The sequence below is a fragment of the Microtus oregoni genome, unplaced genomic scaffold, assembly GCF_018167655.1.
Source record: "Microtus oregoni isolate MIOR12 unplaced genomic scaffold, Mior012 000029F_ref0000214, whole genome shotgun sequence".
Lineage (NCBI taxonomy): Eukaryota > Metazoa > Chordata > Mammalia > Rodentia > Cricetidae > Microtus > Microtus oregoni.
In genome coordinates, this window is record NW_024543088.1 from 12,430,154 (window position 1) to 12,457,425 (window position 27,272).

General features: G+C 44.7%; 1 protein-coding gene across 6 annotated transcripts in view; it reads left to right on the forward strand.

Annotated features, from left to right (window-relative positions):
- Fry (FRY microtubule binding protein) overlaps positions 1-27,272 on the forward strand; it is a 388,874-nt gene that overhangs the window by 284,939 nt on the left and 76,663 nt on the right. For all 6 annotated transcript variants that reach the window (XM_041677848.1, XM_041677844.1, XM_041677843.1 and 3 more), the window contains 14 exons: positions 1,757-2,016; positions 3,162-3,351; positions 3,913-4,037; positions 6,250-6,307; positions 7,281-7,372; positions 7,616-7,788; positions 9,225-9,385; positions 11,382-11,492; positions 12,942-13,096; positions 14,297-14,396; positions 14,606-14,777; positions 21,942-22,198; positions 23,465-23,611; positions 25,824-25,992. In XM_041677848.1, coding sequence (XP_041533782.1) covers positions 1,757-2,016; positions 3,162-3,351; positions 3,913-4,037; positions 6,250-6,307; positions 7,281-7,372; positions 7,616-7,788; positions 9,225-9,385; positions 11,382-11,492; positions 12,942-13,096; positions 14,297-14,396; positions 14,606-14,777; positions 21,942-22,198; positions 23,465-23,611; positions 25,824-25,992 — 2,170 coding nt within the window. The remainder of the gene's footprint in view (positions 1-1,756; positions 2,017-3,161; positions 3,352-3,912; positions 4,038-6,249; positions 6,308-7,280; positions 7,373-7,615; positions 7,789-9,224; positions 9,386-11,381; positions 11,493-12,941; positions 13,097-14,296; positions 14,397-14,605; positions 14,778-21,941; positions 22,199-23,464; positions 23,612-25,823; positions 25,993-27,272) is intronic.

Sequence of the window (27,272 nt, forward strand, 5' to 3'; positions counted from 1 at the left end):
CATAGCTTTCCCTGACTCGGAACATAAAGTGCTAGCTTTTGGCAATAATAATCATGATAATGGCTAAAACCACCGGCCAGGCTCTGCAGGCCGGAACAAGCAGAGTAAAGAAGCATACGTCCTCTTACGTGACAGTTATTTGAACATGAGATGGAATGGTCATTGCAGTTCTTACACATGCACATCTCCTTTTCTGTGGATAACCATTCCATGTATTCCCATGATTTCCTCCTGTGTTTGCTGGAATCACATCTTAAGCAGGAGTCACCAGGCCAGCACCCTGCACTTCAGAAGAGAAGGGAACGCCAGCAATGTGTTTCCACATCCGTTATCTCATGGGATTCCCAAAACAGTGTTAGGAGAGATCAGTTGTAATCGCTTAGTCACAGGTGAAGGAGGAGAAAGTATGCACTCGGGTCCTAGGCAGGGCACTTCACAGGGTCTCATCCCTCTGACTCTAAAGGTCCAGTTCCACCAGCCCAGTCATGAAGGCCAGATCTATAACATTTACCCAGGGGAGTTCATGGTCCCAACGGAGGAAATGTACCACTTTATAAAGGCATAACAAACACTATCTTGGAACAATAGATGTGTTATTTAAAAAATCGCTATTGCCATGGCTTCGGAGATGGCTCAGTAGTTAAGAGCACTGACTGCTCTTCCAGAGGACCGGGTTCAATTCCCAGCACCCACATGGCAGCTCACAACCGTCTGTAATTTCAGTTCCAGGGGACCTGACACCCATGGAAAAACAACAATGTAGAGAAAATAAAAATAAGTAAATTAAAAATTGATATTGCTTAAATATTGATAAGAATACTTAAGAGAATAAAATGTAAGAACTTATCAATTCATACATATATTTACCTTTAAAGAAATTTTTGAAATATCTTGGTTAAAATATCATAGGTTAAAAGATTAAAAGTGCAGATGTCATCTCAAAAACCATCCGGAGAGCACCTTTCATCAAAGGGACAGTGTCCACTGTTTCTCCAAACCACAGGCAAAAGGCTTCATTCTAATACAGAGGAAGACCACCACGAACACATCCACACACACAGATCACAGGAGCGAAACACATTTATGAGTCCACACTTGAATAGTTCTTCAGGAGTTTAAAATTGTGAATCTGGGACTAGAGAGGTGGCTGAGTGGCTGAGAACACTTGTTCTTCAGGAAGACCAGAGTTTGGATTCTCAGCACCCGTGTGTTGGCTCACAACTGTCTGTAACTCCAGGGCCTAGAACTCCACTGCCTTCTTCTGGCCTCCACGGGCACCAGCCACAGATGTGGTGTGCACACATGCATGCAGGAATAGCATTCATTACATCAAATAAAAATAAAACTTACCATTATAAATCTGTGGTCTGGGTGTGGTGGTATTTGCCTTTAATCCCAGCACTTGGGAGTCAGAGGCAGGCAGTTATCTCTGAACTCGAGGCCAGCCTGATTTACATAGCAAGTTATGGGCCAACAAGACCTACCTCATGAGACCACATCTCAAAAACCAACAATAAAAAATGAATGACTCTAATCATTGAACTTTATACTTACTGTTGCCCGTGGACTGGCAGAGAGTTGATTCACACAGGCGTCGTACGTGATGGGTGCAGGATGGGTGCTGCAGATCCAGAGGTGTCCCATGGAATCAGAGGTCAGGAAAGACCGTGTGTGGAAAGAACAGGAGCGGCAGGCTGAGCCCTGGTGAGGACAGTCATGTCTGTCTATCTTTGACCACCTGCCTCTTTGCCCGCAGGCCACCCTGCCGCTGACCCACAATGTGGACCTCCAGTGGCTGGTGGAATGGAACGCTGTCCTGGTTAACAGCCATTACGATGTGAAGAGCCCCTCCCACGTCTGGATCTTCGCGCAGTCCGTCAAAGACCCCTGGGTCCTCTGCCTCTTCAGCTTCCTCCGGCAGGAAAACCTGCCAAAGCACTGCCCCACGGCCCTCAGCTACGCCTGGCCCTACGCCTTCACCCGGCTGCAGTCCGTGATGCCGCTGGTAGACCCAAAGTAAGGTGGCCGTGTGTTCTCTTTGCTTCCTCCTTGGTTCTCTCCTATTTTCACTTCATGTAAGGGGTTGGGCTATCATAATCTTCTCCAATTGTTTTAATTTCCTACTCTAGAATCCTTAAAGTATAGTAGAGATTTAAACAACATACCCTTTCTAGAACAAGGGTTGGTTTTTCTTTTCCTTTAATAATCCTGCCCATCCTTGATGGTTGCGCCCTCCTAACGATCTTTATTTAATGAGTGATATTGACGGACTGGCTTGGTAGCATATTCCTACAATCCTAGCACTCAAGAGGCTAACGTGGGGTTGCCATAGCTCAAGGCCTGCCAGGCTATATACAGGCAGGCTTATAGGCCTATATAGATCCTATCTCAAACAGAGCCCCCAAAAAATTCATCTTCGAAATGAAGAATTTGGGCTGGAGAGATGGCTCAGCAGTTAAGCTACACACACTGATCTTGAAGAAAACCCAAGTTCAGTTCCAGCACCCACATTAAGGGGTATCGTGTGATGTTTTACTCTTTTGGCTTTTTGAGGGGCCTGCACCCAGTTCCCAATAAATGACACATAGAGGCTTATTCTTAGTTATGAATGCCTGGCTGTAGCTTGGCTTGTTTCTAGCCAGCTTTTCTTATCTTAAATTAACCTGTCTACCTTTTCTCTCTGGGCTTTTATCTTTCTTACTTCTGTGTATCTTACTTTCCTTCTTACTCCATGGCTGGTTGGGTGGCTCCTGATGTTTTCCTCTCCTTGTTCTCTTGCTCCTCCTGGTTCTCCTTTCTCCTTCTGTGTATACTGTCTGCCTGCCAGCCCCGCCTATCCTTGTTCCCGCCTCGCTATTGGCTGTCCTTCACTTTATTAGGACCATCAGTTGTTTTAGGCAGGCACCGTAACAGAGCTTCACAGAGCTAAACAAATGCAACATAAACAAAAGTCACACGCCTGAAAAATAATATTCTCCAACAAAGGGGATTGAATGGCCCACAACCCTCTGTAACTCCATCTCTAAGGTATCCAATGCCCTCTTCTGGTCTCCATAGGCACCTACATTTGTGTACATACACACACACAAAATTAAAAATAAAATAAATGAAAATCCAACAGGGATTTAGTTTGACCTTTGTTTTTGTCTCTGTATCTCTAGCAGCCCGATCAATGCCAAGAAAACCAGTACTGCGGGCAGTGGAGACAACTATGTCACCTTGTGGAGAAATTACCTCATTCTCTGCTTTGGAGTTGCCAAACCCAGTATTATGAGCCCAGGTCACTTACGAGCGTCCACTCCAGAGATCATGGCAACGACCCCCGATGGTACAGTGAGCTACGATAACAAGGTGACATGACAGGCTTCAGAGGAATTATTCTGTAAGGGTTTTTTTAGCTCATTTGTCTAGCGTTCCCAGTGCGAACCGCACTGTGCCTGCCATCTGGAATAGCATGGAATCGGATTCACTCCCAACACATTTCCAGATTCCATTAAAGCATCTCTGTGAATAATTTATTGCTCCTCTCCCGTGGGTGCAGAATGGAAGATTAAAGATTAGGAACCTTACATTAGGGAACCCTGCATAAATCAGAGTCTCAAGGTTGGGCTTGTATCCCCCGCGCCCTTTTTCCCCCTTCACTAATTGAACGCCTCAAAACCACAACTTTATCCAGTGATGGTGTTAAAGATAGTTTTGTTGACTTCAATGGTTTAAAAGAAAAAGGCAGGTTTTTCTTTAGGACTTGAATCCCAGGTAGGAAATATTTCAATTGTACTGTATTAAATATATGGGGTTTTTAATGGCCTTTCCTGGAATGATGGCAGTGCCTTGGGATGTGACTCAGCCACGTGAAACTCTTACCACTCAGTTACCGTGTTCTCTTTGTCACTTCAAGTCGCCTTGTTTCAGGCCATCGGCACGCCGTCGGTGGGTGTCCTGCTGAAGCAGCTGGTGCCTCTGATGAGGCTGGAGAGCATCGAGATCACAGAGTCCCTTGTTTTAGGATTTGGAAGGACAAATTCCCTTGTTTTCAGGTATGGCTGTCGTAGTACGTTCTTCTAAATAATACATGTCGCTGTGATTATGGTTATCTCTTAACACAGCTTAGGGGTAACAGATGCAAGCTGGTGTCTGGGGGCTGATGGGCTGCGCATGGTGTCCTTCATGCCATGGTTTAAAGGGAAGCAGCCTTCCTTGCAGCTTTGATTTTATCTCTCCAATTGTCTTTCAGTTGAAAGCTGTGTCTTAGGTAACTATAAGTGGAACTAATTCCTTGTCCATCCCCAGTTAGCCAGACTTTGCGAAGCTGCAGTACCAGAAGGGTAGTGTGTGATCCCTGCCATTCCTCCAACAGACTCAGTGGTGACTCATGAGTGGGACTCACCGGGCAGGCTCGAGTCACATGATCCATCTTTCTAGAAAACATATTTGTACCTCAATCAAGCTGGCTTTGTGATCTTATAGTCAGAGATCTGAGGCAGTGTCCAAACCTTCTGAGAGAGACGTCCTGAAGTGAGAGTGCACACTAGTTCCGGTGCTTAGCCAAGACAGATGAGGATGAAGAGAATACGCATTAAACAAAAGCTTCCGAGCAGTTAGGAGAGAAGACTCTCCAAACATCTCGCCCTGAGCAATAAGTAAACATTGCAAGTCCTGACTACTATTTTACCAAGTAGCCAGCACTTAGCCAGTTATGAATTAGCCAGGTTAGCTTTCAAAGCATAACTCACAATTCCTGAAATCAGCCAATGATCTTTCCCAAAGACCTGCCAAGTCCCAGAGCACAGCTTGCGCTCTCTCAGTATTCCTGGAGGTAGCTGCTGCCATTCAGCTAGCCAGCCACGGGCATCTGCGAAAGCTCCGTGAGCCTCAGTTTGCACAGCTGCATGCTGAGTACAGCAACTGAAGTGAAGTATGTCTCTAGTAAAGCAAGTTGAGCACCTGGACCAATAGCTCAGCGTTAGTTGAGAGCCCTGGCTGCCCTTGCAGGAGACCTGTGGTCACTTCGCAGCACCCTCTTCTGGCCTCCATGGGTACTTCATGCATTGCTGTGCAGCTATACTTGAAGACAAAACAATCATACAAGGAGCAAAATTAATCTTTTTTTTAAATTTTAAACCAATTTTATGTAGTGGAATCTACCCCATAATTTGCTAAGGGGATATATTAAATGTGTGTATTCATATAGAAAAACAGTTGGTAAATAGATGATAAGTAGAAAAGGATTGTTAATGTTATCAACAATTGTTAATATTACATGCTATTAGTGTTGCTGTATCACTATACTGAAATAACGTCCTCTAATGTTGTGTGTCAATGTTATTAACATCATACATATTAAATGGGACTCTTTGATGTTGGAATTCTGTCTTGATTTGAGTGACAGAGACTAACCCTCAGGTTTTCCTCTCAGCACAGAGTGCTGTAGATTCTCATCAGCCTTCCTGGTTCCCTGGAGGGTGGTGCTTAGTAACCATGAGTATGCAGCTTCCAAACTTGTCTAGCTGCAAACTAGATCTCATGTCTGTTTTAACATAGCAATTCAGAAATAATTGCACAAAAAAAGACGATTCATAACAAGTATAAACAATAATTGGAGATTTGGAAAGGCAGGTGAAATAAATACATATGCATGTTTGTGTTTGTGAATAATGCGTATATATGTATACATATAATACACATATAAAATACATACAATGTATATAGATGTATGCATATAATACATATACAACACAAACAGAGAAATGTAATAAGATATATACTAATCACACATTTTTCACTACACATGAAAGGTTTTAATGAAAACTGCACTACTTTATCTCTTGCTATAATTTGCATCTGTCAAATAGCATAAGTGTAAGATCAGCTCTGAAATACAGGTTTTGTGTTTTAAATCTATTATGTGTCCCCAAAGTGATTCAATATTGACTCTCTTTCTTTCTGGTTGGACGGAAAGGTTTTTTTAAGGACAGAGACTCGATCTTACTTATTTTCAATCCCCTAGCCTGTTCTGAAGTGCCTGGATTTAGTAAGCACTTGGGGAGTACTGTTTCATTGTTCAGAGAGGGTGTTCTGCCTGAGCCATGTGCACAGCACTGGAATGCAGGCAGATACTGCATAGAGTATCAGGCAGGGAGATCACCGGAGGCTCTGGCTGGTAGTCAAGGGAAATAATGATGCTACTTACATTGGAATGGACATGCTGGCGACAAGTTTTATATCAACGATAAACTTTTCCCTCTGTAGAGAACTGGTCGAAGAACTCCATCCATTAATGAAGGAGGCTCTAGAGAGAAGGCCGGAGGTAAGGTTCAGAAGCCCCGTCACAAAGGCCTGATTCATTGGGACTGTGGTGTGAACCATCCGTCCCCTTTGGTGTCCCCTAAAGAATACAAACACTGCCTCTAACAGTGAACCTTAATACGTTAGATTTTGTCATTTTCACTAATTTTCAATAGTTAAGTAATTCAGAGTTTAAACCCGGTACTCAGGAGGCAGAAGCAGGTGGATCTCTATAAGTCTGAGGTCTACAGAGTGAGTTCCAGGACAGCCAGGGCTGTTACACAGAGAAACCCTGTCTCGAAAAACAAGCAAATAAAATAACAACAAAAACCAGAAATCAATGACTAAAGATACTATGTCTCATTTAGCTTATGGTATATCCCTCAATATTATTTTCCCCCAAATGAATCCATCTCTGAAATAACTTACAATGCACCAAGATTGAAAAATAGTAATATATGATACAAGAAAGAGCAGAAATCTGGGGCTAAAGACACATTGTGGCCCTTGAGAGCACTGGCTGCTCTTTCAGAGGACCTAAGTTGCTCACAACCATCTATAACTTCAGGTCCAGGGTCTCTGGTGCCCTCTTCTGGCTTCAATGGGCACTACACACACCGGGTACATATACATATAGGCAAAACACTCAAACAAATAAAAGTAAGTATTTTTTAAAAAAAAAAAAAAAGTAGCAGAAATTTAGCAGCCTGAAAAATAGCATGCACTCACTGAGCAGACTCAGTGGAGATTGCCAATGTCTCCTGCGCTCTCCAGCCACTCCAGACAGGGACACCTCTGGACACAAGGCACACTACTCAACAATTCCACCTCATATATTCTTACTGCCTTCCTTACCATCTTTTCCTTATAGCCTGGAATAACTGGCATTATCTCTACTGACTAGGAAGAGGGGACAATGCACCCCTCTTACTTAGAAAGTTAGCATTGTATTGTCCTTGACAATAAATGTAGTAGCATTACCTCTTTCTGTGCAGAACAAGAAACGTCGGGAACGGAGAGACTTGTTGAGGCTACAGCTGCTTCGGATATTTGAACTCCTGGCAGATGCGGGGGTAATAAGTGACAGGTGAGAGTAAGACTGAACTGACCGCCTCTTGCCAAAGCCTCCTTTTCCGTTTCTTTTCATCCTTTCAAATATATTACTTCGACAAAGATTTTGTTAAGGTGCCCTTATCTTTTCTCGTACTCCCCTGGCGGTGCACATAGAGACCAGATCTGCTGTTTGAGTTCCAACCATTTGTTCTGTCTTCAGGAAGCATTTGCTACTTTGTTGCAGCTGGTTTAAAGGCTCCCTCCCCCTTCCTTCCAGCACAAACGGAGCCTTAGAGCGAGATACCTTGGCCCTTGGAGCACTGTTCCTGGAGTACGTGGACTTGACCCGCATGCTCTTAGAAGCTGAAAATGACAAAGAAGTTGAAATTCTTAAAGACATCCGAGCACATTTTAGCGCCATGGTTGCCAACTTGATTCAGTGTGTTCCAGGTAATCCGCCATGTGTAGCCTTTGGGCTGGGTGATGCACTCACGTTCTTCATGACTGCTCCTTCCTGATTCCTGACGGCCTGCATGTAGAGCTAGGTAGTTGGCTTTATTTATCCTGACACTGAAAATACACAAGACCAGGTCACCTCAGCATAGCGGAGTCTCCAAGGGAGCAACCCTCGGAATCACATTTGGTATTGTACGCGTCACTTCGATCTTGGTTTTGGTCCTGGTCTGAAAATGAACTGATGCCATATCGAAGGAAGGAATTCAGAGGAAACCTTCCCACAAGCTTCATTTTCTCCTGTGACCTCTGTCCTAACCTGATTTCAGTTCGTTCTGTCAGTCAGCACACTAACTAGAATTCCGTAGCATGGAATTCCTTTTAATCTTTTGGTTTAACTGGGCATCTTATAAAGACTATGTGGAACATTTTTATTCGAATAGAGGCATATGGATCAAAGTAGATGATTGGCTTGGTATCAAAGTTGTTATTAACTGTAGTGGTCCATCTCATATTTAAGGACCTTAAACTACAATTTAAGTTTGACTTCTCCAGTAATGTGAAGTACATATTTTTGAAATAATATATATTATATTCCACTATGTTCTCCCTAACAGTAGGGAACAGTGGTCACAAAAATTCATTCTATATACCCAAAAGTTAAGTGGAACGATCAGTTAGAGCAATGGTTCTCAACCTGTGCGTCGCGACCCTTTGGTGTCAAATATCAGATATCCTGCATATTTGACATTTACATTACAATTCATAATAATAACAAAATTACAGTCATGAAGTAGCAACGAAAATAATGTTGTGGTTGGGGTCAGCACAACTTGAGGAACTATATTAAAGGGTCACAGCATTAGGAAGGTTGAGAGCCACTAAAGCAGAGTGTCTGCAGGCCACAGTGTCTATCTCTCCTCCGACTCTGGGTGTGAAGGGTATACACAGAAAGGAAACTTGTGCTGCAATATATTTAAAAAGTCAAGCTTCTGTAGATAAAGAAAACAGGAGCTAACGGGCTGGTGGTGTAGCTCACTGGGAGAGTGTGAGCGACGTTCTAGCCTGAGCCGCAAGCAGAGAAAGGGGTTCACGGGAATACTCTAGTTCTTGGGGATGAAGAGATTGCATCAGGTACTGCTCATGCAGAGGACCCAAGGTTGGCTCCCAGTGCCTATATCAGGCAGCTCCCAGCCACCTGTAACTCCAGTTCCAGGTGACCCAGCACCTTCTTCTGGCCTCTGTGGGCACCTGCACTCATGCACCTGCCTGCCCATGGAAACACATGTATACACATAATAGAAAGATTTAAAAAAAAAAAACCTTAGGGAAAGTGGAAATTTTTTCCTTCCCCCACAACTGGAGAATAATATTCACTAGTGCTATGATTCTGTTCAGTCTAATAGACACTGGTTCTGTGTTGTTCTCTCTAGTTCATCATAGAAGATTTCTCTTCCCCCAGCAAAGCCTGAGGCACCACCTCTTCATCCTCTTCAGCCAGTGGGCCGGCCCCTTCAGCATCATGTTCACGCCTCTGGATCGGTACAGCGACAGAAACCACCAGATAACGAGATACCAGTATTGCGCCCTAAAGGTTGGTTTGTGCCATCGGTGGTCTCCTCTTTTAAGCTATCGATCATGCCTTAACGATAGTTAAAATAAGCCAGGCAGTGGTGGCACATTCCTTTAGTCCCAGCACTTGGGAGGCAGAGATAGATGGATCTCTGTGAGTTCGAGGCCATCCTGGTCTACAAAGCCAGTTCCAGGACAGCCAGGACTGTTACACAGAGAAACCCTGTCTAGAAAAACAAAACAAAAAGTTAAAATAAGTCATATAAAACAACAAGACATATGTATAGATATAAAAATTCAAATGGATATATGGACACATGTGTCAATATAAATTCAGTAATTCCAACTGCATAATTGAAGATGTGTGCTCACAAATGCAAAATGTAAAATGTTGTCAAGTTATGGCTTTTATCCAGTGTTTGTTCTGTGTGAGAATAGTTTTACCTACTTAGCCCCGAGGCAGGGGGGACATAATCAACCAATAGCATCATCCCATTTTCACCTAAACCTGTCCTCAGACATCCACACTGTGAAGAACTTCCCATCTGAAGCACTGTGGTCTTTGTACTGGTTACTCTTCCGTCACTGCCATGAAATGCCATGACCAAAAGCAGCGTAGAGAAGGAGTTTATTTCTGCTATTTCCAGGGAGCTAGCTAATCTTTCCCACACACACAGGACACAGAGAAAGCAGGAAGCAGAGTGTGGTTGTAAACTGTCAAAGCCTACCTAGGAGGAATGATGTCCTCCCTCCATCAAGTGTTAGATTTTGTTAGCCTACGGAGGGTTGTTGCTCATTCAAACCGCTGTAGTCGAGCAGCCTAAAGGCCTTTAGAGAAGTAACTGAGTTATCCTTGTAACTGTGTCAGGTGTCATTGTAACTGTGTCAGGTGTCGTTGTAACTGTGTCAGGTGTCATTGTAACTGTGTCAGGTGTCGTTGTAACTGTGTCAGGTGTCATTGTAACTGTGTCAGGTGTCGTTGTAACTGTGTCAGGTGTCATTGTAACTGTGTCAGGTGTCGTTGTAACTGTGTCAGGTGTCGTTTAACTGTCAGGTGTCGTTGTAACTGTGTCAGGTGTCATTGTAACTGTGCCAGGTGTCATTGTAACTGTGCCAGGTGTCATTGTAACTGTGTCAGGTGTCATCTACACCATAAGTTGATGCTATGTGCAACTCATGGGTGCCTTCAAATGGTTGCCCTGATGGTCACTTACACCTGCCAAGCACAGGTTAGTCAAAATCTCCTTTTCTTACTCTCTCCCCATCCCCTACCACCCCTCCACACACGAAAGACCTAAAGTTTACATTCTTAATTGCATTTAACTTTTGATCAAGGGTCACAAATATTTTTGTGCTATGGAAAATGCAGACAGCTAGATTTACCTTATAAGCAGAATTTGCTCACTTGGAACAACTGAAAGAATTTAATTTTAATTATTATAAAATAATCGTTTTGTTTTATTCTTTCTTTATAAACACACGTTATAATCACCGATGTAGATGTCCATGAAACTATAGATTTTTAACTTTTATTTTTAAAACTGAAATCTGGTGGGGAGATTTTTATTGACTCTACTAAAGCATGCTTTCAAAATCCCGGAGGAATAACTGTCACTAAAGAACCGCCACGAAGCCGAGCAATGATGGTGCATGCCTGTGGTCCCAGCGTTCAGGCAGTTGAGGCAAGAGGGTTGCAAGTTCAAGCCTAACCCGAGCTATCTAGTGAGACTGTTTCTAAGATAGAATAAAGCTGGGCGATGGTGGCGCACACCTTTAATCCAAGCACTCGGGAGGCAGAGGCAGGTGGATCTCTGTGAGTTTGAGACCAGCCTGGTCTACAAAGCTAGTTCCAGGTTAGGCTCCAAAGCCACAGAGAAACCCTGTCTCGAAAAACCAAAAAAAAAAAAAAAAAAAAAAAATAGAATAAAAGCCGCACCCAGATTTGCCCATCGTGTTTTTTAAGGTCAGAGGGATCCTAGCTTTACTGCTGCTCCAGGTTCCACCATTTCTAATTCCAGGCAATGTCGGCCGTGCTGTGCTGCGGCCCTGTTTTTGACAATGTCGGCCTCTCCCCGGATGGCTACCTGTATAAGTGGCTTGACAATATCCTGGCTTGTCAAGATTTACGAGTAAGTATTGAGTCAGAAATCCCTTGCTTTTCTCCGCCCTACCTTTCCCCCACGGCTACTCCTGTTCAGATATGTACTTAGGTGCACTGTGCTGTGATGTGCCAGGCCCCAAAGGACAGCGTCATTTACCCAAACTGACCACAAACTGAATCATAACGTGGAGTCTCGTAACAGCCCGCATATTTTAATACAAACTACGTCCTTTATTCTCAGTATCATTAAACTAGTAATGAGTATTTAAATATAATTAAAATATTCTTCCCTGGAAGCTGGAGAGATAAGGCTCGACAATGGAGCATGCTGGCTGCTCCTGCAGAGGACCTGAACCAAGTTCCCACCACCCACGCTGGACAGTTCACCAGCACCTGGGACACCTGCTCCAGGGTTTCCAGTGCCCTCTTCCGGCCTCCTCCATCCCTCAGATGCACGCACACAAACATACAGACAGACAGACACACACATGCATACACATATGCACACACAAACACACGTGTGCATGCGTATAATTAAAAGTTAATCTTTTAGAAATATATATATATGCTTCCAGATAGCCAGTAGAGCAAATAACAATGCTAACTGGAAATCATCATTAAGTGAAGCATAATGGAAATATTAAGTTAATATGATTTGCACAGAAAGCCTTGCTTAAAAGGAAATGCATTAAAAATATAAGTGTATATTGGAGGGAAAATATACACTGTGACCCGTTTATCATAAGAAGATAGTAAAAGAAATAACCAAGTCAGAAAAAGAATAGAAAAAACATTAACTAGGGGAAATTTTTGATAATAATGAACATTGCATTAGTAACTTCCGTTCCATTGACAAAATACCTAACAGAAACAATTGAAAGGAGGAAAAACTGATCATAGTCCATCCTAGTGTGGAGGGCATGGCCATCAGAGTGACCCTGCGGGGGTAGAGCACTAAGACTGTCCATGCGATGTTGGCCTGGAAGCAGGCAGAGAGAGCTAGACAGAGACCCACCCCTGGAGACACTTCTGCCTGCCAGGCCCACCTCCTAAAAGCTCCATAGCCAAGACAGACCTCAGCTGGGCATCAGGCATTCAAGACATGAGCCTGTGGGGCATTTCATACTCGCACTATTGATATAACAAATACAGAAGCCAGGCCCTTCCATTTTGACCTCATCGCAACTGCCAAGAGTGGATGACTTCAGAAAGAGGCAGGCAGCATTACTTTCTGAGGGGAACGGAGCCTCCGTCGTGGCAGGCTGTGTTACCTCCTCAGAGTCCGGGGGAATCTGTGTCCCTGTAGGCATCACTCCATTGACCCCCCTTAAGGAAGAGTATGTGGTATCAAGTTCAACCCAAGCCAGTGCTCTCCCTTTGCTTTCTGTCCACTTATATGAACTACATTCCATCACATGTATTTCGCTAGAATATTTTCTTATGAACTAGGAAGAACTGATTTGTTCCGTGTCCCCAGGTTCATCAGCTTGGCTGTGAAGTTGTCATCTTGCTTCTGGAACTTAATCCTGACCAAATAAACCTTTTTAATTGGGCCATCGACCGGTGTTACACAGGCTCCTACCAGCTTGCGTCCGGCTGCTTCAAAGCCATAGCAACTGTGTGTGGAAACAGGTATGAGTTCTCCTGATTAGTGGTTAGTGGCAGTCGTGGTGATGCTTGCTCACCAGGATGTGAGGAACAGCGGCCTGTTGGGTGATTCAGTCTTTAGAGTGAATCCTAGGAGAGCCCAGAATGGCTTCTGGGTCCTTCACAGACAAGCCACCTGCTCTAAGTTTCCACGCTATTGCTAATTCTGTTTGACCCGGAGACAGTTCTCACAGTGTCTCACAGTGAAGCGTGAGATTAGAATTTGAAAAGAATAAAGATGATACCACGAAGGAATTAAAGGCACGTATACAAGTATCCTGATCGTGTTAACTGTGAGCCCGAGAGTCAGGAAAGAGAACCGTTTAAATCCCCTCTACTCAAAACTTCAGAAAGAACACGGGAAGGAGGAGTGGGTCCTAAGGGTCTGAATATTACATTTATTTGAAAATGTCCTGATTTGCACCCCGGGTCTCATGCTAAAACTGCCCTTCACCACTGAGGCACACCCCAACCCAAAGATTATGCTTCTAAAACCACCGTCCTTATTATATAACAGGTGAATTCATGAAGCTGTTTGGCCCTACGATAGGTGTAACAATGTCATAGCTAGATTAAACTCCCCGGCTTATATACAAACTCTACTAAGAGAAAGCTTATGATTTAGGAAAGTGGAGAGACTATAGAACACAAAAATCTTCACATAAGGACTGGAGCGATGCCTCCAGAGTTAAGAGCAGGAACTGCTGTTGCAGACAATAGAGTTCAGCACACAGCACCCACATCATGGAGGTCACAACCTTCTGCATCTCCGGCTCCAAGTGATCCATGCTTCCGAGCTCCTCGGGCACCTGCGTGAATATGATGCACATACGAACACTCAGATACACGGAATAATACATAAATACATGATTCTTTCCAAAAAAGACAGGCAGTGTCAGTCAACTGACACTCAGGTCAGTGCACCACCCTAGACTTTGTTGTTGTTGTTGTTTTGTTTTGTTTTGTTTTCTGAGATAGAGTTTCTCTGTGTAACAGCTCTGGCTGTCCTGGAACTCACTCTGCAGACTAGGCTGGCCTCGAACTCACAGAGATCCACCTGCCTCTGCTTCCCAAGTTCTGGGATGAAAGGCATGCGCCACTCTAGACTTTTGAGAGGAGATGGTCTATCCAGCTTACCAGCCAAGCTGTCTTATAGCTATGCCGTGTGTTTTACTATTTCCCCAGGAACTATCCCTTCGACATAGTGACCCTGCTGAACCTTGTTCTCTTCAAGGCCTCTGACACCAACAGAGAGATTTACGAAGTCTCCATGCAGCTCATGCAGGCATGTATCATGTTCACCCCTGAGCCACAGTTCCGTCCTTAGCTCAGAATGTGTTCATTTGTTTCTGTGTGCTGTGTGAAGAGCAAGGAAGCACCCACCCGGTGCTCTCCTGGCACAGCAGTTAGCTGACTCTGTCCTTGTCATGGCGGCAACAATTCTGGTCAAATGCAAATGCTCCTGAAATAAGCTTGTCTCTTACCTCCTCACAGATCCTTGAAGCAAAGCTTTTTGTGCACTCCAAGAAAGTTGCCGAGCAAAGACCTGGCAGTATTCTGTATGGAACGCATGGGCCGTTGCCACCTCTCTACAGTGTGTCGCTAGCCCTCCTGTCCTGTGAACTGGCCCGGATGTACCCTGAGCTCACTCTTCCCCTTTTCTCAGGTACCCTGCAGCCGTCAGCAGTGACGTATGTCACCAAGTCTCTATTCCTTTTTTGGAGTCTGTGGCAGTTTTAGTGGCAGACAGCAGTGCTAAGGACTAAGTCTAGTTACATAAGAAAGCAAACTTGAGAAATATTTTTAAGCTTTTTATTTTGTGTGTGGGTATTTTGCCTGATTGTGCACCATGTGAATGTCATGCTGATGGAGGCCAGAAGAGGGCATCGGATCCTCTGGGACTGGAGTTACAAATAGTTATGAGCTGCCCTGTGGGTGCTGGGACATAAACCCAAGTCCTTTGGAAGAGCAGCCAGTGTGCGTAAACACTGAGCCTTCTCTCCACCCCCTCAAGAATATTTTTAAATGTTTAAAAATAAGTGATTAGGTAAAGCAAAAGTATAAACATGTACCTGACAAATTCAAGGTTCTTAGGTCAATAATCATATTTCCATGTGTATGTGTGTATAGTGTGTATGTATGTATATATATGTGTGTGTGTGTCTATGTGTATAGTATGAACATGTACCTGACAAATTCAAGGTTCTTAGGTCAATAATCATTTTTCCATGTGTATGTGTGTATAGTGTGTATGTATGTATATATATGTGTGTGTGTGTCTATGTGTATAGTATGTATGTATATCCCAAAGAAATCCTATTATATGGACAATACACTTAAAATCTCTCTAAATTACTTACTTAATTGGTGATGATGTTAGATATCACATAGACTTATTATATTTATCATAGTGATGTCACATATATAACTTGTCTCCTCAGCCATCGTCACAAATAACTTTTATGAGAAGTGGGTCTCAAAAAGTGCTCTGCCCACCAAAGTTCATGGGGCACCTTGCCAGGAGGGAGACTGTCCCAGAATGCACCTCACCGGGCTGGAGAGATGGCTCAGAGGGTGGGAGCACTGGCTGCTCTTCCAGAGGTCCTGAGCTCGTTTCCCAGCAACCACATGGTGGCTCACGACCATCTGTGATGAGATCTGGTGCCCTCCTCTGGCGTGTGGGCTTACAAGGAGGCAGAATGTTGTATACATAATAAATAAATAAAATTTAAAAAAAAAAGAATGAACCTCACCTTCCACAGCACCCCCAGTGCCTTAGCCCCATCTCTCCTCAGCCACCCCTGCCTCTGCCCACCCTTCCCTGATCTGTCCTCTGCCCTGCAGTTCTTCAGCCACAGCTGGGTGGCGCCTCCCACTCACATGTCTCTGCGCAACTGCCCTAAAATTAATTGGTGATCACAACGGCTCGCATTTCTCGGGTGCCTAAGGTGTGCTGAGCTCTCTGTTGGACATTCGCGTGCATTGCTTGTATCTGGTTCATTGAACCAGAAGAACGGGGAAAGCCTGACCTGACAGGCTGATGTCTGAGCTGCAGCTGGAGTGAAGAAAGTTACCAGGCAGACAGACAGGTGATGGAAACCGCAGAGAAGGGGATAGCACATGACTTGGTTTAGAGCAGTGGTTCTCAGCCTGGGGGTTGTGACCCCTTTGGAGGTTGAATGACCTTTTCATGGGTTGCCTAAGATCATCAGAAAACACAGATATTTATATTATGATTCATAACGGTAGCAAAGTTTAGGTTGTGAAGTAGCAATGGAAGTAATTTTATGGTTGGGGAATCGCCACAACGTGAGGATAATAAGTCTATTTGATAGCTAACATCATCACCAATTAAGTAAGTAATATTTAGAGATTAAAGGGTCACAGTATTAGGAGGGTGGAAAACCTCTGCTGTAAAGGAATAGACCAGCACTGTGTACTGGGAAGTTATCCAGAGGGCAGTGTGAGTGACAACTGAGACGGCCATGTGCTCACGACCCATTTCAAAGCCTGTGAGGAACTTGGCATCTCAGAAAGCTGCTAGGGCTTTGCAACCCACTGACGAATCCCACAGAATCACTACACTGGAAGCCACAATCTATAGTCGGGGACCTGATGCAGAACTGCGCGGGCCCTGTACATGCCGCTTCAGCCTCTGTGAGTTCATGGGAGCTTTGCTCGTGTTGAGAGCTGTAGCGGAGTTCTAACAGGTCTCAATAGTAAAAGCCCAGAGTCAGATAGAGGGGGAAATGCTGAGAGATCGGAGAGACGAAGGAGTCAAACTCTGCAACCTTACCTACTCAACTCCCCAGCCCAAAAGAGAGAGTTCCTGTTTCCTCCCGCCTATCACTTCATCTCTCCGCCCAGCCGTATCACTTCCTGTCTTTCTGTACATACCTCCAGACCTCTATGTTTAGCTAGTAGCTAGCTCCACCCTCTGATCTTCAGGCAAGCTTTGTTTGTAAGAGATAAGCACCTAGGGCCTTGTTTTCCTGGCGTCTTCCATCCACTGTGGCTCCTAACTCTTTCTGCCTCATTCTCTACAGGGTTCCCTGAGCTCTGAGGGGAGGTATTTGATGGAGACACCCCTCCCATTTAGGGCTGAGTCTTCCAAGGTCTCTCACTCTCTGCATATGTCTGGCTGTGTGTGTCTGTGTTCCTATTTGCCAAAGGAGAATGCTTCTCCGAGATGGTTCAGTAAGCCACTGATCTATGAGTATGTCATTAATGAGCTATCAGAATATCGTTAAGAGTTACTTTATCAGTACGATTTTTCCCTTTCTTTCTTTAGATCAGTATTATTTGATTTTACTCTCGGTCTCTGGATTCTCTAGTATCAGGTTCTTGGTAACCCAAGAGTGTTGGGGATGGGGTCCGTCTCATGGAGTGTGGACCTAGAGCAAATCGGATATTGGTTGGTTACTCCCCTCCTACACATTTTGTACCACCATTGTCCTAGCCTATCTTACAGCCAGGACACCGTTGTGGATAAAGGGTTGTGGCTTGCTTGGTGTTTGTTTTCCTTTTATTGGTGTGCAGAGTATGTCTCTGTACCAAAGATGCTGGAACGCAGGGGCGGCAGCTCTGTGTAGGTGCTGGCTCTACATCTCCGTCTTCAATGAGTTGTGCAGCTGTTGGCTTCAGCAGTGGGACCCTGCTGTCAGTTTGTGGAGAGCAACCTGTAGTCTTGGCAACAGCCTGGGTTGTTGACCATAGAATCCCTTTGGCCAGCAACTCAATTAGATGTAACCTGATCCCAATACTGAAAGTTTTATTTGGTGAAAGAGATGGCCAACTGGGACTCTGTCCCCCCGATTATTTGGCTATTTTTCATATTGCCTTCAGATATGTATATATCTTAGGAAATTTCTCCTCTATTAGATTCCCTTATTGTTATGAGACTCCTGAGTGTGCCAACAAAGTGGGTTTCTGATTCTTGTGCCTTCTCTTGGCTTCTTTTCCTTCTGTTGGTTTGTCTTGTCCAACTTCAGTGTAACAGATTTTGTTTTATACTATTATATTTTATTTTGTTACTTTTTTTAAAAAAAAATGAATGAATGAATGAATGAATGAATGAATATAAACTAGCCACTAGGGTAAAGGTTAACACTGAATGTCACTTGTACCTGCTGAGAGAGGAAATCAGTTTTCTCCAATACACTGGGTACATCTATCGCTCCAGGTCAGATACATGCTCAGGGGTAGTTGAGCAACATCTAGTGGACTCCACAGGGTTATTTGTGTGCTTTTATTAGTTAGTTATGGTTTGGTGTTTTGTTTTGGGGGGCTGAAGAGGGTGTGCTTTTATTTTGTTTTCTTGGTTTGGGGGATTGTTGTATTGGATTTTTTTTTTTTTTTGGTTTGTTTGTTTTTTGAGAAAGAATTTAAAAGTGGATAGGGAGGGGGAGAGGATCTGGAAGGACTTGGGTGTGGGGAAGAGTATGATAAAATATATTTAAATTTAAAAACTTTTAAAGAAAAAAAAAAGCTAAGAGCAACAGAATGGAGGCTGTAGTAGCTGACATAGCGCTGTAGCTATTTCCAGGGTCAGAGGTCCTCTTAAGTTTCAGTATGAGAAAATAAGCCAGGATGGTCAAGTTTCTGTTGCATGGTGTTATTAAATAAGAAACTTGAAATACAAAAGAAAGAAAAAAGGAAAGGAAGATAGAAAGGAGAGAGGGAGAAGAGAGAGAGAGAAGAGAGAAAGCCTGCCGTGTTTAAAGAGGAAGAGGGACGGCCATCATGCCTGTGGAAAGAGTGGAAGGTGCTTGAGCACGTCAGTCTAGAGAGGGACTGGCTGGGAAGGGTGGCTGTAACTCAAGGAGGAAATGGTTGTGTTGTAAGGGTCTGACCTAATAGCCCAGGGAAAGCAGAAATATGGAGGCTGAAGCCAGAGGTTCACAGACACGTGAAGTGTCTGGTGCTTGCTGCCTGGGAGACTGATGGAGGGGACAAACAGGCCACCCCAGGGAGAGCAGGAGTGTAGGGCAAAGCGTCCTTGGAGAGCTGGCCTGGGATGCTGGAGCAGGCCTCCACAGAAGAAATAGTCCTGGACGCAGAAGGCCACCTCACACGGAGAGGAAGAGAACGGTTGAGGCAGGGCATGGAAGGTCGGAGCGTGGACGGGAAGAAAAGCCCTCCACACGCACCACACAGTCTGAACGCGGGGAAGGGACAATGGAGCAGTGTTCCGGGGATATGGAGGCCATTCCCTGGGGGACAGATTTCTTCATGGAAACCTAGGGTTCCGAGGGGAGGGCGATGCCCAGCCTCCAAGGAGAGCAGCTCTGTGGGTTCCAGAGGGAGGTGGCCTGGCTGGGATGAGAGCAGCCGCAGTCCCAAGCTTGTTTGGAAGAGCAAGACTAAAGCCAATTTATTAGCTGAGAAGGGGAGCTGATAAAGTGGGGACAACTGACAGCTGGGGAGGGGGATAGATCTTGCCTGACAGGCAGCAAAGCCCCGAGAATGAAATTCACATTCCTCTAAGCCATCCCCACTCTTGATTTATGATGTTTGGAAAAGACAGTGAAACATTAACAGGACCTAGTGGATTCCTGAACTGCCCACGCTGTTACAGACCCTGTGGTGAGACTTCGGGGGACCTAATCTCTTAGAAGCAGCTGGACAAGTTGTTTGGGTCCTGCCCGAAGAATCTGAAAATGTGCACACACACCCCAACACCCTCTCACGTTTTGTTTGACTTCTGTATTTCCCAGAGAGTTGACTCAATATCTGTGGCATCGTTCTTTCTCTTCAGAAACACCTCCACAACCCGAGGTGTCTATCTGTCTGACGCCTCTGGCCGAATCCCCACTTCTTGGCCCTCATGTCCGGCACACAGAATGCAATGAACACAATAAATGAGTTCGTGTCACGTGTTAGAAGCTGGTCATTGCTACAAAGTCCATTTGTTTTCATGCCATTGTTTAAAAATAGGCTTGTTTAATGTCCCGCCTCTCTCCCCTTCCCTCTCTCTCCCTCCCTCTTTCTCCCTCTCACTCTCTCTTCCCCTCTCTCCCTCCCACCTCCCTCTCCCTCCCTTCCTCTCTCTCCCTCTCATCCTCTCTCTCTCCCACCTACCTCTCTCCCACCACCCTCTCTTCCTCTCTCTCCCACCTACTTCTCTCTCCCTCTCTTTCCCACCTCCCTCTCTCTCCCTTTCTCTCTCCTTCTCTCTCTCTCTCTCTCTCTCTCTCTCTCTCTCTCTCTCTCTCTCTGTCTCTGTCTCGTACAGGTCTTTCCTATGGAGCATAAACAGCTCTTCTATAATAAAACTGTATTTTTGTAACCAGATCCTCACCTCGTCACCTTCTGTGACCTGTCATTTTCTCTCTTGCCCCTGGGTTATTCGTCAGTATAATTTGTCACAGAGCACCTTCCCCAAGCTCAGGAACCTTACTCTTTTTTTTATTTGTTTCAAAAAATTTTTTTGAGAATTTTATACATTAGTATGACCTCTTATTACATATATATTAATATATACATACATATAATATTGACCACACACACGGGTCCCTTTTGTTGCTCATATAAACGTGTATTTAGAGCTCACCACACTCCTGAGAAGTCTTGCCCGTTTTCATCCTGTCAGATTCAGCGGCTTGCTCTAACGAATACTCAGCCAGTGGGATTAGTGGATGTTCTGACGCAGTAAGATGCAAGTGTCTATCATCCTAGCCAGAGCGTATGAGTTGTAATATGTGATCTCTAAGTTAAATACTCTGGGGGCCAGCCAGATGGCACTGCTGGTGCAGGTCCCGAGTCTGCTGGCCAGTTTGATTCCTGAGCCCCGTGTGATAGAGGGAGAGAATCAGTTTCAGCCAGCCCACCTGTGTACCATGGCATAGACACCCCCTACACACACACAGTAAGCAGAAATTAGAGGGGCTGGAGAGATGGTTAAAAGCACTGACTGTTCTTGCAGAGGACCAAATCCAATGCCCTCTTCTAACCTCTATGGTAAGCTGTGTGGACACCAGTAATGCATGTGATGCACACACATACATACGTGCAAGCTAACAATTCATATTCGTAAAAATAAATCAAGCAAAGAAACAAATGTAATAAAAAGAAATGTCGTTGTTTTAAAAAGAAAAATTAGTTAAATTTGCATTATTTGCAAATTACTTAATTTGCATTGACCTACGTAAAAGCCCAACAGCTTAGCACCATCTGATTGGGACTTTGAGTTTAGGGAAAGGGGGAACGCAGTTAAAGTTTCTATTGGGAACAGCCAAGGGATTTATCGCTGAGTCTGCCCTGCAGGATGCTGATGCTGCTAAGAGAGACTGGTGCTGGGTGCTGAGTCTGCCCTGCAGGCTGCTGGTGCTGCTAGGAGACTGGTGCTGGGTGCTGAGTCTGCCCTGCAGGCTGCTGGTGTCTCCATCCCTAACAGCTGTGCAGTGTGAGACCCAAGCATAGGGGATTGCTCTTATTTTCCTGACCAACAGATGGACAAACCAAGAGGTCACTGAAGTGTCTGAGTCACATAGTTGCCCATGCGGCTATTATGTGGCAGGAGTAAGATTTGCCACATGGCCCGCTGACCCCCAGGTCCTTATTCTGTACACTCTTTTCTATGAACTGTGTTTGAATTTGCAAGGCCTTCAGCTCTGCCCATGCTCAAGAGCCCACCCCGCCCCTAAGACACTTTCCGGTACACAGGGCATCAAGGATGGCCCTTACTTTTGTGATTTTGCAGTCCTGCATAGCTATGCTATATGGTGGTCCTTTTAGTAAATGCAAACTGCTGTTGAATCAATAAATTGGTGTCCCTGTTGAGCTTGATTTGGAGATTAACCTGTAGCTCTCCTTCGCCCTATCTCTTCAGAGGTGAGCCAGCGATTCCCCACAACGCACCCAAACGGGCGGCAGATCATGCTCACCTACCTGTTGCCATGGCTACACAATATTGAACTGGTGGACAGCAGACTCCTCCTCCCAGGGTCAAGTCCCAGCAGCCCTGAGGAGGAGGTCAAGGACCGGGAAGGAGAAGTGACCGCCTCTCACGGACTGAAAGGGAACGGCTGGGGCTCTCCAGAAGCCACTTCACTGGTCCTGAACAACCTCATGTACATGACAGCCAAGGTAACGCTAATAGTGTGGTTTCACAGTAGCGAAGCCCGGGCCTCACAGAACCTTTGCCTCAAACCCGACAAAGGGACAGGGGAGCTGAGTGGAGGAGATGGGTGCACTAGTGCACTGAATGCCACCAAACTCTCTACTTAAAAATATTTACAGGGCCAGATATGGAGAGTCTAGAAGTCAAGGCCATCCTCAGCTACATAGTGAGATGAGGCCAGCCTGGGCTACCGAGACCCTGTTTAAAAAAAAAGAAAAAGATGTTCATGATATTGCCAGAATAAACTTCCTTCCCCCCCTCCCCCAGTATTTAATAAAGAAAGATAATACTGTATTCACTGTGACACATTTCTGATTCAGCTGCTCTCACAGAAGACCTGGATTCTCTTCCTATTTTCTAGGTGTGCATGTGGTCTGATAATTTTCTGAGTTAGTAATGGTTATGTAAGTAGGTAGGTGTGGGCTCAGAGGAGCTGGGAAACCCAGCCTTCATAATTTACTTTAAAAAATAAGAAAATGAAAATAATGTGTTTGGTGCATTTGAAAAATGGCTATGGAAGCCAAGCAGTGGCGCACACCTTTAATCGCAGCACTCGGGAGGCAGAGGTAGGAGAATCTCTAGGAGTTCGAGGCCAGTCTGATCTGCAGAGCAAGTTCTAGGATAGCCAAGACTGCCCAGAGAAACCCTGTCTTGAAAAACAAAAGACAAAAGCACAAAAGGGAGCGGAGTAGTGGTGCACACTTTTTATCCCAGCACTTGGGAGGTAGAGGCAGGTAGATCTCTGTAGGTTCGAGGCTAGTCTGGTCAACAGGACAGCCAGAGCTGTTTTACACACACACACACACACACACACACACACACACACACACACACACACAAAGCTGTCTCAAAAAAATTTTTAATTAAAAAAATGGTTATGATGAGAACTAGGGGTGTAGACCTCTTGTATTTTATGCAAAGAGCCCAGGATTCAGATGCCAAGCACCGTAACTAAACAATGTGAGGATTGTGAGGCAAAAGAGAGAGAGAGAGAGAGAGAGAGAGAGAGAGAGAGAGGGATCACATGTTGGCCTATAATTTTTTTAAAAGTGCTTCTATAGGTACTTCGTATAACTGATCTCTATATTGTGAATTGCTCTCCACTCATTAATGGCATTTTTCTATCAAATGTTCGTTTTCCCCTCCTCATGACTTTAACCAGTCATAACCTTCAAACCAACTTCCGTTCTGCCCACGCTCACGCGGGCTGCCTTTTCTCTTGTTTGTGTTAGTACGGCGATGAAGTCCCAGGACCAGAAATGGAAAACGCTTGGAATGCGCTGGCCAACAACGAGAAATGGAGCAACAACCTGAGGATCACACTGCAGTTCCTTATCAGTCTGTGTGGGGTCAGCAGCGACACCGTCCTCCTGCCTTATGTAAGTGACATCCAAGCATCCAGGAGTGCTATTTCCTGCTGGGGTCCCCCTGCCATTTGTAGCCCAGACTCTTGGCTCCCACTACAACAGAGGTCTGGTTTTCAAATCCTGCACATTCCCTGAGATCTCATCCAGGTGATGAACAAAAGCATTGCTACCTTTCCATAGCACAGCCTTCATGTGCTACTGTCAGAGGCACCTGTCACCCCTTGGATTACATTACAGGACACTGACACCGGTGAATTGAGGATTATTTTTCTGAAGTTACCAAAGCTTCCTCTACAAACAACACCAATATGAATGAGGCAGAATGCAAAAGATCACATCATTACTAACACACAAAAAAAAATGTTTCTGGTTTGCATCTTGACATTACTGGAATGAAATAAAAAGACAACAGACCTGGGGGTTTCTTTTCTTCTTCTTTTTTATGATTTATTTATTTTTATTTTACATGGATGATAATTTACCTACATGTGTGTACACGCACAGTATGCATGCAGTACCCATGGAGGCCAGAAGAGGGCACTCAATCCCCTAGAACTGGAGTCACAGATGGTTGTGCGCCACTAGGTCAGTGCTGGGAATTGAACTCTGGTCTTTCGTGGAGCAGCCAGTGGTCTTAAACAATGAGCCATCTCTCCAGCCCCAACTAGATTTTTCTTTCCAAAAGTAGGTGATAGATAGGAAAGAAAACAAAGCAGGCTATCTTTACGGCATATTCTGTTTTTACTTGAGGATGGCAGCAGTTTCTAACACAGACTCACTTGGCTTCTCTGTATGTTCTTGTGAGCATATGCCGTATGCCTCAGTATATGATTGCAGGGTTAGACACTGGGGCTTGCACTTATATGACACATTAATATGTTGTTTTTAAACCCTAAGACTTTGCTGGGTGGTGGTGGCACACACCTTTAATCCCAGCACTCGGGAGGCAGAGGCAGATAGATCTCTGTGAGTTTGAGGCCAGCCTGATCTACATAGTTTCAGGACAGCCAGGACTACACAGAGAAACCCTATCCAATGGGGGGTAGGGTAGGGGAAACCCAAGACTTCGCAGACAGTGAAAACCCGTTTCTAGTGACAAAGGAGATAGGAGGTATCCTGGTTACTGTTCTATGACTGTGAAGAGACAGCATGACCAGGGCAACTCTTACAATAGAAAGCATTTAATTGGGGGTTTGCTTACAGTATCAGAAGGTTAGTCCATGATCGTGGTGGCAGAAAGCAGGCAGGCATGGCGCTGGAGCAGCAGCTGAGAGCTTTACAACCTGATCCATAGGCAGCAGGAAGAAAAGGAAAGAGATGCTGGGCCTGGCTTGGGCTTTTGAAAGCCCACCCCTTGTGACACACCTTCTCCAACAAGACCACACCTCCTAATCCCTCTTAAACAGTTCTGCCAACTGGGGATCAAATATTCAAACATACGAGACTATGGTTCTCATCCAAACCACCATAGAAGGAGACTGTTTTATTTTTTTTATTATTTTATTTTTTCAGTTTAAAAAAATAGCTGTCATTTTCCCAGAGTGGATACAGGAAAATCATTTTTGACATATAAGTAACTTATACAGTAGCTTCCAGTAAAAATCTTGCAATGTTTTTAGCTTTAATTGACTCAATTTACCCTAAGAGTAATTTTTTTAATTGAGCCACTGAAGAAGGTACCTGTGTAAAGCACAATTAATAAAATCTCAGGGTCGAAAATTGGGGTTCAGCCTGAAGATCCAAAAAGCAAAACAGTCAGCCACTGGCTCTTTTCTCAACCTCAGTCTGAAAATGGCCATCCTGCCTCCTGGAATCTCAGAAAGAGACTGCATCTGAGAGCTCTCACCCCATCTTATATTCCTCTCTAAGGCTGGGATCAAAGGCATGCACAACCCCATTTCTAGGATAGCTACTAGGATTAAAGGTGTGTGTCATTGTAGCTCCTGGGATTAAAGGTCTGTGCTACCATGATCTGGTCTGTAGGGCTAACCAGTGGGACTGTTTTCCTCTCAGATCTTCAGGCGGTCTTTATTTATTAAATACATTTGAAATGCCACCATACCTGTGTGGTACGGTTTTGTCCCCAGCACTGAGATCATCCAAAGATGGCAAAGGTTCGCTGTCTGACTGACAGTGCCCAATGACAGTGTGTTCCAAGGTGAGTGAGTTTCCAGCCCAAAGCTCTGACAGGAACTACATCTTCCTTTTGTCTTCTTCTTCTAAGATTAAGAAGGTGGCGATCTACCTGTGCCGGAACAACACCATCCAGACTATGGAAGAGCTGCTCTTTGAGCTGCAGCAGACAGAGCCAGTGAACCCCATCGTCCAGCACTGCGACAATCCTCCTTTCTATCGCTTCACGGCCAGCAGCAAAGCCTCAGCAGCTGCTTCAGGTAAGGGCAGGCCTCCTGGGCACTCACCTTGTCATGCAGTGCACTCAACAGGTTTGAGCAGGTCTCACTGTCCTTTTTCCTGGGAATGTATTCCTTTAAGAGGTGGACCCTCAGCACATTGTAATTGGATTAACACTTGACTGGGTAAGAATAATCATGAACCAGTGGCATTCCTACCACAGAACTTATTTCATTTTAGATAGAGCCCAACCAGGATGCTGCAGTCACTGAGGAATCTCAGGTCTGAACTTTCTACATACCTTAATGGATTCCCTTTGCTAGGCTTCTCCCAGGGTTGCCTAGAATAGTCCACGAAACCCAAAGTGCTCAAAACTCTGAAACTTTTTGAGTACTGGCATGACAACCCAATATAAAAGCTCAATGTGTACACACTTTACTCGTTTTTAAAGATTTATTTATTTTTATTTTGCTCATATTGTCTGCATATGTGTATGTGCACCATGTGCATGCAGTGCCCTTGGAGGCCAGAAGAGGGCATCAGATCCTGGACTGAAATTGCAGATGGTTGTGAGCTGCCATGTGGGTGCTGGGAGCCAAACCCAGGTCCTCTGCAAAATCAGAAGGTGTTCTTAATTACTGAGTCATTTCTCCTGCCCCAACTTTCTCATTGTTAAAAACATTATATGAAATTACCTTTAGCCACTGTGTAACAATGGATACATAAAACAGAATTGACTTTCATGCTTAGATTTGCATCTGGGCACTAAGTCAGTTTCATCATACATACCCCAAAATCCCACAATCCAAAATATCTGAAATCAGAAACGTCCCTGATCCTGTGAATTCTGAATAACAGATTCTCACAGTGTTTTATAGCCTTCAGTCAGTTAGTATCTGTTCGTTTCATGAAACACATACTACTTCCTTCACTGTCCTGAAGCTTCCCTTCCCTTTACTTCACCCTGAACCCGTCTTCAGCCCAGTCAGCTCCTACTCTCTTGTGCTCTCTTTCTCCTACTTCATAGGGAGGTGTTTGGGTTTGTTTTTTTTTTTTCAGAAAGACACTAGCCTAGGAATCAGAATCCTACTTAGTTTTCCTTTTATAAAAATTCCTGGACCCAGCAACACTAAGAGAGCAAGCTAGGGAGGTGCCTGCCTGTAACCCCAGTGTTGGGGAAGCAGAAGAAGGTGGGCCATAAATTGACAGTCGGCCTCGGCTGTGTAGCAAGACCCTGTCTAAAGCGGCAGGGATAGAAGAAATTCTGGTGTGGCTGCAGGAGACCCACCTCTATCTCAGGTCATGACCTGAGGCTAGAGAC